Here is an 11403-nt window from a genome sequence, read left to right on the forward strand (position 1 = left end):
CCATAAACCAGTCACCCTAACACACTCTGAAGAGGAGAATATAAAAATACTCTAATTTCTGGGAAAGAATGATAAAGAGGGTTTTCAATTGCTCCCATTGCAAACACCATCATCTCCCTGCACACCGCGATGATTAACGCGCCCAGGCAGTTTGTAGTAAAACTTGTGTGTGTTAGAGGAAGGAGATACCTGGCCTCTCTCTGTACTCTCTTGTCAAACGTAACTCCCCTTGGAATGGGAGACTGTTTTGCTTTCTAGAGTTCATATGAGGAAACACGTAAAAGGTAAATCTGGGGACAACGGAGACTGCAGAGCTCTGAGCCCCTCTGTAGGCCAAAGAAAACTCTGGAAGTCAAGCAGGGGCATTTGGGATTCCCCTTCATGTTCCCTTTTAGGTCTCAGCCAGGAGGATCAATCTTGTAGAGCCAAGAAGAAGGAAAATGCCAAGAAAACTAATAAATTTGTGCTACATGGGAGTGTGAGGATGAAATCATCTACAGGAAGAGCTTAAGCCCCATAATCTAAGCAATCAAATTAGATTTCAGAAGCTTGGTTGAATGAGCTAGATGTCTGGAAGAGCTGGATGTCTGGATGAGCTGGGTGTCTGGATGAGCTATTGAGGACCAAAAGAACAAGCTGAGCACAGGACTCTGGTGTTTAAGCTCCACCAAGTCCCATTAGAGTACCCAGCATTCAGCTTTGGGGCATATCCAGCGTGTCTCCTGGATGATGAGATCTATCTACCATGTACTGGGATTCAAAACTGAGCATTTGCCTGTCCACATTTCCCGAACAGATCGGTACACTGCAAACACGTCCAACACTGCAGGCTCTGGGTGAAACATGGCCACCAGACATGGCAATGGAACAGGATGTTTCCCTTTATCTAACTTCAAACGATTGCCCAGATGGCTAATGCACTCTCATTGCTGACGTGAACGCACATCTCGCAGGGGAAGTTGTTGAACATGAAGCTACTGAGGCACAGAGGTGCTCTCAGCCTGCGCTGCAGAAGACAATCCTCCTTTTGTAAAGCTCAGAAGGAGCGGAATGGGGGCCAGAGAACTAAGATGAACGTTATTCTCCAACCTAAGGGCTAGGGCATGAGAAATCCTGCCCTGATGATTATTTTGGTATTTGTATTAATTCACAATGAATGAAATAGAGAAAGATCAACTACAGTTTCAATAACTGCTACCAAAACGATCACTACCTGTGGCCAGACTTCAAGGAGAGGAGCTTCTCTCTTAGATTTTAATCTGTTGTCCTGAGCACCAGACCACACCTCTTTCAAAACTCCTGTATGTTTACCAGTTTTTCAATATAAAAATGAACATAACCCTTTAATATTGACTTCCCGAAGATTTAAATTGCTTTGTACGTTGAACTTGGTCCTCGGGAATCATGTTGATTAGAGCAGAATAACGCTATTGCCAGGTACATACCTCACATATTTCACAAGCAGCTGACGTATGGCCATACAAGCAGTTTGTATGCAATTCATTAAAAAAGCCAAGAAGTTTGAAGGCAATTCATTAAAAAAAAAAAAGATAAAACACAAAATAGATCTGTACGTGATTAATTAAAAAAGAAAGCAAGTGCTCCATTAATCAGGTACACTATTCGATTTGAAAGTAATATTCTCTATGTCAGTAGCTAGAAACTACAGAATAAATACAGTGTGTAGCAGAAAGAAGTAAAAAGATGTGTAAGCCGCCAGTACATGGACTATGTTTAATTTATGTATACAACAACTTTTATTACATTCCTTGTTTGGACTGTTGGATGTAGCAGCAAATTTGCAAATACAGCATCCTGCTAAATGCTTGTGTGAAAGCCGGAGCAGAACTATATTATTTACTATTTACAGATCTGTACATTTACAGGATTCCCATACTGTAAATACCCACAAGTAAATAGAAGTTTAATCCTGTATCTGGGGGCTTTCGCTACTCAATCAGATGCCTAACTTCACCCGCGGGCAATAGTTACTGGGAGTCACTACGGTCCGCTGAAGCTTCCCAGCTTTTGTGCCGTTTCCTGCAATATTGAATCCGCCACGCAGCCCCACACAGACCATGCACTGCAGGTTTGGGGCTCACGCATGTGTCAGAATAGGAAATCTTTCACTCCACCCAATCCAAGAGTGAAATATGTTTCTCCAGCTCTGACACATTAGTAGTATCTCACATAATTTTTTTCCAAGACGTTCTAGTAAAATATACTTTTGGGCCTCATTCTTATTTGTAAGACAGGTCTTTTAAACACCCCTGAGAATCAGAAAGTCACTTCAATGCCTCTTTTTCTTTAGAAAAATGATGCAGATCACTGAGGAAATATGGAATAAACCCCTTATATTTCCTCATTGCCCTTTAACCTTTGATAATACGGTCCAAATCCTGGCTTGCCAATGCCAGTATGTTACCCATGAGAAAGGAACTATTTTATAGAATCATAGAATCGTAGAATGTGTTGGGTTGGAAGGGACCTTGAAAGGGACCTTTATGTCCACAAGAGGACTTAGATATCTATAGTAGATTCCCCAGAATATCCTTTGCAACTTAACTGAAACAGGCCTAGAGAGATTAACAGCTGAACCCAAGTACTCCAAAGATGCTTTAAATGATCCCCACAGACTTCCTCTGGTGTCTTCATAGGCACTCTGACTCTCAGAGTCACCATCTGGCATCTCTTCATTCCCCCTCTTGTTTTTCTCACCTGTTTTTTTGTTGCCATGTTTAGCTACGGGTATAAAAGAGAAACAGTTTTCCTTTTACACCTGTCAAGTTGATTTAGCACTGCCTGGTGACTGCACGAAGAATAAAATGCCTTGCTCCTCTCTGGTGGTGCTCCATCCCTTCCAGCACGCAGCAGGCACCCAGAGCGCCCTGTTCTTCCCCACACTGGGATGATAAAACCACAGGGGGCTGGAATAATAAGTGTTCTTTTTGCTGTGATACAAGGAAATTAGAAATGTGTTTGCATCAGAAGCAATGAATTAACATTGCAGTGTATTTTACTAACGGTTTAATGTAGGTATTTTTCATTGCTTGGTCAGATATGTAAAAACCCCATCAAACACCTTTTGAAGTCAACAGAAAAAGCCACAGAAAGGCATCCAGAGGAGCTAGGCAAGCTTCTGTAAGAGACAGCTTTGGTGCTCGGTGGTCAGCATCATCCATGGCTCAGGAAAAGAAGTCCCCATCAGAAGAATAACCAGGCAGCAGCAGTGTTAGATACCCATCTTGGTGCTGACCACAGTGTCCTCTAAACACCCTTATTCCATTGTCCATGCACTTTATTCTTGCCTGGGCACGGATAGTGTGTTCGGGTAGGTTACAGAGAAGTAACTTCTACACTGGAGATGTAACTGCACGGACATGATGGCCACAACCATCGCTGAATGAAATCCCATGCAAAAATGCAGGAAACTCGAATGCGTCGTTGACTCACAGCCTATTGAATTAAATAGGACCAAACTGTCCGCTAAGGTAGCTCCCAGGGACAGAAAGATTAAAGGTGATTGTCTGTTTCTAACATGAGTAATTATTCCTATCATTCCCTCGGTGAATGGTTGGTTGAGTTGAGTAAAAGCCATGGAGTGTTTTGCATGTGTAATCACTGGATTTTAAAAGGCAAATAATTTCAGCTGCATCAGAGCTTTCCGTATTCCCATTTTCCTTGAGTACCCAACACCCTAGTGTTAAAGGGATGTATTTATATGTTCAGTTCAAAAAGCCTTGCTTTATAAAGCAAGCAGTGCCACAAGACATAACCTCACCAGAGGCCTGACAGGAAGACCAGATCTGATGCACCCTTTGCGTAATAACACTATAAGCACAAAAAATCTGTGAACATCACAATCAAATCTCAACTCTGTACCCAGACAACACATCTTTTGGTAGTCTGATTTTTACATAGACAATGCATTAGACAAGACTCAAAAATCCAAGGAAGAAAAGGCTCAAACACTGAAAATTCAAGAAATTGCTTCTTCTGCACCATAACTTCCGCTGGTTCATCCTTTTGATAGATTGTAAATTCACATAGCTGACAGAAGTCTTCATTTCAAAGCTAAAAGAAATAAGTGAAATATGATTTTGAACCATCGGATTGACCTGTCTAGCCAGCTCACTGAACAGAGAATAACATTAAAAACTAAGAATGAATTCAAATGATGAGTGACTTGTAATATGCTGGCATTTCAGGAACAGGTCTAGACTTAGGTTCATACTATTAAAATCAATTCAGTGACACCATCCCTTTTTTAAAGAGGTATTTTTCTCACCTTAAAAATTAGTTTGAATTCAGAGAAGACTGCTAGGAGGATTATTGTAGAAACCGGTTTTCTCGAGCATAATCAAATGTGTTTATTCTTGTATTTTTTTTCTCATGTTACATTATTCATTGAAGTCATGGATAAGGAAAGATGCTAATCAAAAAGGTTTGGCCAATTTTGAGGGCACTGCTCATTATTCATTCTTAGTCATCCTTTGTCCTCTTTTGTTGTGACATTCTTTAAAGGATGAGCTCTTAAATGGAATGCCTATGTTACATTTCATTATTCTACATATTTGTAGAAGTGCTGAGGAGAAAATAGAAGCTGGTAGATGAAAGCAAGCTCATTAAAAGCCACATGTTTTCATCTTTGCTTGTCACATCTGGCAATTAGGACGCGATACAGGTCATATTAAAATTCATGGGATATGCACCTAGGGCCAACGAGTTCGTTCGTACAAGTTGGTAGTATAAGAAGTTTAAGCAAAAGCTTTAAAATGACAATCAACATTATAGGTCACAGGAGTGCTCCACTTTCTCTGGGCTTCTCAGGAATGGAAGCCAGCTACAAGGTTTAAGAGAGAGGATACCCGTGGGCTAGAAAACAGCAGCGCTGGTAATTACCCAGCATACGGGTAATTCTGTGCTTGTTTCTTAATTCCTATACGAGGCATTTATCACCGCATAGCCTTCGCTTAAATACCAGCCCACGTACGTGGTCATCCCCAACCTTCATTTTACCCTGAGTCAGCTCCCTAACCCCAAAGCCTGTTTCCTGTTCCCCCTGAATCTCTTTTGTGTTCCCGTTTCCCTTCACACCTTCCCGCTAAGCTCCCCGACACGCTGCCGAAAGCCCCTGCTGGCTCTGCTCCCGGCCAGGCCCGCGCCAGCCGCCCGCCCCGTCTGGCTTACGGCCCTCACGTTCCACTCCAAGGCACCTTGCCAACGTTTCCAGTGACTTCTTCCCAGCCGGAGCTCTGAGGCTTTACCCCCCCTTCAACGTGCCAGCAAAGTTCAACATGCTGGACTTAAATGTCTTTGGAAAACTTCGACTTTGATGATTCCTTTTGCTCCTACGCTTCCTCCAAACTCTAGGTAGGCCTTCAGCCTGCCCGGCTGTTTCCAGTCTCTCCCCTTTCCATCTCTGCTCTAGCTAATCCCATCCGAAGCCACTATTTTGGCAAGCGGTGTGGATTCACAGGCTACCTTCTCCTTCTATGTTTCCTTCTGTTCTAGCTGGAAATCTGATGTATCTTGGGGACCTCTTCTTAAGTGCTTTCAGCTATCGGTTCAATGCCTTACAGATCACTCTCTCCTGTCTTCTCCCTAGTAAACACATTCACCATTCAAATGCCAGTAACACCATAAACTTGTCATGTTTTTAACTTCGCACTCTCTTCAGGTCTTCATCACCATTTTGCAACTAAATCTTTCCAGTTTTGCCTGAGTAACGTCTCTATGATTCAGCTTTTCCTCCGTATTCACTCATTGATCTCTCTCCAAGCCTTCATTATCTCATATCTTGATAAATGCCTCATTTAATGTGCTATCAGTCTATTTTTATACATTCAAATTCTTTCCACAAGATAATTTTCATGGTTGCTTGCATTGGCCATTTTATCCTCTTTTTGCCTTCCCTCACCGACTCCTCCTCAGACACATGGTCCTGTGAGATCCTGATCCGTCCAAGAGATTCCTGTGCCCTACGTAAATTACAAAATCCCCAACAAACCCAAATCCTTAAGAATTACATTGCTGAACAGGTGCCAACATTACACAAAAATAAACAAATATAAGGCAAGTAAACAGTGATGCATCTGAAGAGTTTCATCAAGCCTGGGGAAATCAGCAGATAAGACAAGACAAAGGAAACCATGACTAGTACACAGATGCTACGTCGGATTGCACAGAGATCAAACACTGGAAGGCCTGTGAAATACAAAATAAATGTGCACTAAAACCCCTTCTGAGCACTGCCATATAAATAAACATCACCCCTTTATTTTCTAAAGGCAGCCAGAACTGAGGCATGGCCAGAACAAGAACTACTGTAACAAGTATAAGTTTTGTAAATCAAATCAAAATAATTACAGATTTAATTGTGGCAGACTTGGGCGCAATAGGAACTGTTCGGTCACAATCCAGAGCAACGAGCAACACTGAGCAGTGCTCATGGGGACTGCAGACAGACCCCCAAAGCATCTGTAGGGGTCTGCCCCACAGATGGTAGCTGAGACGTATATTAAACTCTATTAAAAGCCCCATAAAAGAAAAACATTGACGTTAACAAGGCTCTTTCCACTGATTTGAATGGGCTTTGGATAGAGGCCTAAACAAACAAGGATGGAATTAGAAAATGGAAATATGTATATACAGAAACCTGTCAATCCAACCATTTACCTTCCAAGGGTGACCTAGTACCACTTCATTTATGAGTCGTTTAAAGGGCAAGGAGGCAGACGGGTATTTTTAACTGTTATCTGAATCGAGTGTTTGCAAATATTGATTCTATTAATGCTTTTATTTTAAAAACCACATTGCAACCCCAGCAGCATCAATAGGATTTCTTCCTACATTAATATTTCACAGATTGAAAATATCTATATTCTCACCACCTTCGGTAATTAGCTTAAATAAATAGAGTCTGTCTCATCTGTTACGTGCCGTGTCCTTCAGACTGCTATGTTTGATTTCAACTTTGATTCAAAGCTGGGGCTGATCAGTACCAGCTGCTCAGCCAAAGGGCAGATCACACGTTCCTGTTCCTCCGTTTCCTTCATCCCAGCTCCCAGCCAGACTATTGTTTGTTACAATTAATTAATCCCGCATGCCCGGCTGCCAGCGAGCCTCACAAAAAGCAAATTTTTGTATTTACTGCGTGTCCAATAAATTAATCCCGGTTCCGGTTATATGTATAAACACATATAAAATGTATACATATATACACATCACACATATATACACAGCCAGATTTATAGTTACTATTCATAGATAACTGTTTGGAGACTGCTATTATTATTTCTAGCTGTCCTTTTAACAGGCCAGATGAGAGAAATGATAGATATGTATTATTATTTAGGCACCTCTGGGAGGGGCCTAATTTTCAGATCTTCATTTCAAACTGATCCCTGGTGACATGGTGACATGGCACTAAGCATTGGAATCACTGCGCCGGCAGGACCTGGCCCTTGCCTGCCTTTGGGAGAGGAGAAAGGAGAAATTTCAAATTTTATAGCCAGAACTTTTAACACTGCCTGCAGTTAAAGTTGCCTTCCTGCTAAAAACCTCCTGTTTTCACTTACTTCTTTAACAAATGCTAACCATTCTCTTTGCTGGGTGTTTGCCTTAGGCCTTATTACGGCTATTTCAGTTAAAATAGTTCAGCTGCTCCCGAGGAAATACACTGCATTTTCCCATATTAAAGTAAGCCCAACAGCCGGTTTGTTGAGTTGGCGTCAAGCCTCCACGTGTTGGAGCAAGGAACGAAAGTTTGGTGGATGGAATCAGTTGTTTATTGTACCCCTGGCTATTTTTTTAGGAGCTCATAGACTTTAAAACCTCTTAATGCACGTGGCTGGTGAAAGCTTGGTAGGTCAGCTGTGCCAAAAGAGTGAACGACTGTTGTGGAAGGAGGGACTGAGCTATTTACAGCTGCTTTTGGTGGCGCATCACCAGCCTCTTCTGCGCTCCCCTTGACCTTGTGCTTGGCCATGCTGAGGAAGGACCTCACCTGACTGAATGCAGAAATAAAATGACTCCCTGGGCTCAGAGAGTCAGGTAGGGTGGAAAGTAAAAAAGCAGTACATTAGAAGATGAGTCTTGCACAAGTAATTGGTTGGCACGCAATGGAGTGTTTCCTGGGGAAGCTTTGAGGAGGTAATTTTTTTTCCCTTTTCAATTCCATAATTTCCTGTATAGAAAAATGAATGCAATTCCATTTGGAAATTAGCAAATTCAGACTGCCTGTAGGACCTCAGTATGCTCCCTGGCAGCTCAGCAGTGTGATATAGTTTGAATTTTCTACCGTTGTGTCTACAGTGCATAAACCAAACCAGGTTTGCAAGGGATGAGTGCTCCACAATGATGAATGTAGTTACTGGTATGGCTGATACCTTCCCTCCACCTACAAGGTGCTCAGTGCAGCTGGTGGGGAACAAGGAAGATGCCTGGCTGTGAAGATAAATGAACATTAGCCTCACAGATTGGATACTGTCCTCATTGCTGTCATATTTGGTGGAGTATACGTGAAGCCATGGTGCTGGGGAAATTGGGAAAAAAAAACAACAGGGAAGATGAAAGCAGAACTGAACTGCAGAACATCCCCCTGCAGGCTGGAAATCTGCATTGTCTCCACCACTCAAGAAGAAAAATCCAGGTACCCAATTAGGTAGCTTTAAAATCCATGTGTTGCCCATGGTTAGATAATGAACCTAATAAACCAGTCCTTGAGATGGTCCAGGCAGTAGCATCTGCTTGGGAAGCTGCTGCCTAGCTGCTAGCCCCTGCGGGAGCCACAGGCGCAGATGTCTCATGTCTCTGCTCCCCTAGACAAGGTGTATTTCCTTTATTTCCATGGTTTTGGCCTTGGGTCACTCTGGCAATCCGAACCGGCTGCCACACAAATGTTTTTCCAAATTTCAGAAATGGTATTTTCTTATCACTATTTATTATTATAAAAGTTCGTATCTTAGAATCACAGAATTACAGAATGGTTTGGGTTGGAAGGGACCTTAAAGACCATCTGGTTCCACCCCCTGCCCTGGGCAGGGACACCTCCCACTAGACCAGGCTGCTCAAAGCCCCGTCCAACCTCGCCTTGACTTTGCTAATCAAAGGCTAATTAATTTCTGTTACTGTTAAAATTAAATTGAAAATATTTTGTTCACTATCTTCTAGATGTAACTGGGAAAAGTGAAAGCCGCTCTGCAACCCTTGCTCCTCTGTTTTGCTCTACCGCATGTATTGATGGCTCCAAATTGCAAACTTTGTGCCATATGCTCCAGCCTTTAACATTAAAAGTTTCCTTCTGAAGTAAAAGGGAGTTCAGCTGTAGCAGAGTGGGATCTGGCCCGAAATTTCACAGTTCTAAAGTTCATGGGCCAAGCTCCCTCCTAAGTGTCCCAAACCAGTAAAGTACCTACCATACATCAGGAAACGTGGAAAGAAATGACTCTTCCTTCAGGGCGGTGCAATTAGCTCTTAATGGGAACAACTGGTGGTAAAAGCTGATCGCGTTTCTGCAAACTTTTATAATTGCATATTTTCATCCAATCGAATGCAGACAACAGAAAATGGAATTAAGGGTGGCCTTTTTTATTATAAGGCATTTTTGTTGCTGTTTAATGCCTTTATTTTAGAGGTCAATAATTAAATTGAGCTTGTTGTGGCTTAGGCTTTTACAGGAAGATCTTTGTTTACATATCTTCCTCTGGAGGGCTTTAAAGTGAAATCCCAAAGAAATTCACAGGTTTAGATGTAAAATTAATTCAGGAACCTCTCTTAGATGAAAATGACAAGGGCTAAAGTAAGGTGTCACCACATACAATCCACTTTTACTACGGAATCTGTCTCTTCTTCTGCTTACAGAACAGCAGCTTTAACAGCAAGCCAGTTGTCAAGTGTAATTAAGAAAGTAAAGCCAGTATACTCGTTAAAGTGCAGCATAATTAATACATTACCACTCTGACATCTCTTTACTTGATGAGGAAAGGGTTAAAAAGCCTATAAAAGTTCTGTAGATCTGTTCTGCGGGCTATTAAAAATTAATGTCTTGTCATCATCATCACCACGAGCACATTTATTGTTATTATTACCAAGACTGCCATTAGCTGGATATTCATTAATGCTAAAAGTCACCGTCAGCATGAGATTCAGCAGACTCCGAGCTCTGGAGGAGGAGGTGGAAAGTTACCTGGTGGAGTTTCAAGAATGGGTTTTCCTTTTTTGTTGCTTTTCTTCGGTTTTAACTCTTTCCTGCTCGGTTTGAACCCTGGGTGCTCCTCTGTCTCTGCAGCGCGAACAGGTCCTTCCTCTCCAGGTTGCTCCGTGAAAGGAAAAAACTCTTCACCGGGATACGGAAAGGAGTAATAATGATCCCTGTTGCTAATCTCCTGCAGGTAATAATCCTGATCGTCCATGGGGACAGCCCGGGACACATCCCCCAGCAATGCCAGCCCAAAGGCGCAGAGAGCGAGGCAGAGCTGAGAAGAACGTGAGCTTTTCTTGCTCAGGGCAATCATTATCGTTTGCTTGTGCAGAAATCTCCTCTGCAAGTCCCAGAACTTTATTTGGCAAGAGGGAAAACAGAGCCTTGGCAGCTGGCGAACCGCCCCCCCCGCCTCTCAGCCCCCGAGGAGCCGCAGAGGGCTGGAGGAGCCTGCCTGCGGAAAGTGCCTCCGCTTTGGGCGAGTTTCGCCAAAGTTGCGAGGAGCGCAGCGGGACGGAGGGCTGCGGAGGGAGGGGGCAGGACGGGGACGCATGTGATCCCCGGGCTCACCAGCCAGACAGACGGACAAAGCTCTCCGCTCCGCCGGCGTTTGGCAGGTGGGATCTCCAGCGCCGTTAACTCGTTGCTTTTCCTCTCCTGCCTTTCTTTTTGTTGTTGTTGTTGGTTTTGCTGCTTTCTTCCCCCAAAAAAACAGAGTTGCAAGGCACTTTGAGCTAAATCCCCTAACAGCGCCTTTAGTCTTCCCGCACGCGGCTGATCCGAGAGAGCATTTATTCAAAGAAAAGTAAACTTGGCAGCCAGCCTTTGCCTCCCAGCCTGGGTAGAAAAGTGTTTCCCTCCCCCCGGAGATGCTGTGCAGCTGGGGGTGGGCACAGGGAGCCGGGGATGAACCCTGCCCGCATCTGGCAGGGCTCATCCGCCTGCGCTTGGACAGCGGGCGTACGTGATGTGGATCCATGGCAAATAATCCTCATTCCATATATGCTCTGCTATATTCCCTTTCGGGGCATTTTACTATTTTTTTTTTAGCTTTTACAGATACAGGATCCTTCTCCAGCACCCATCTCAGCCTTCCTTGTTTGTATTAATTTATATATCTATAACTTAAAAATAGTTTATATAACTTATATTAGTTTATATATAAAAATATATACTTATATTAATTTATATATATAAGT

The 11403-nt window shown here is 42.9% G+C and overlaps 1 protein-coding gene across 1 annotated transcript in view; it reads right to left on the reverse strand.

Moving 5' to 3' along the window:
* CPXM2 (carboxypeptidase X, M14 family member 2) overlaps positions 1 to 10969 on the reverse strand; it is a 79028-nt gene extending 68059 nt beyond the window's left edge. Inside the window, exon 1 of the mRNA XM_074591937.1 lies at positions 10190 to 10969. Within this exon, the coding sequence (XP_074448038.1) occupies positions 10190 to 10517 (328 nt within the window). The 5' untranslated portion in view covers positions 10518 to 10969. The remainder of the gene's footprint in view (positions 1 to 10189) is intronic.
* Between the last annotated feature and the right edge of the window lie 434 nt (positions 10970 to 11403).

The sequence above is a fragment of the Larus michahellis genome, chromosome 6, assembly GCF_964199755.1.
Source record: "Larus michahellis chromosome 6, bLarMic1.1, whole genome shotgun sequence".
NCBI classification, from domain to species: Eukaryota; Metazoa; Chordata; class Aves; order Charadriiformes; family Laridae; genus Larus; species Larus michahellis.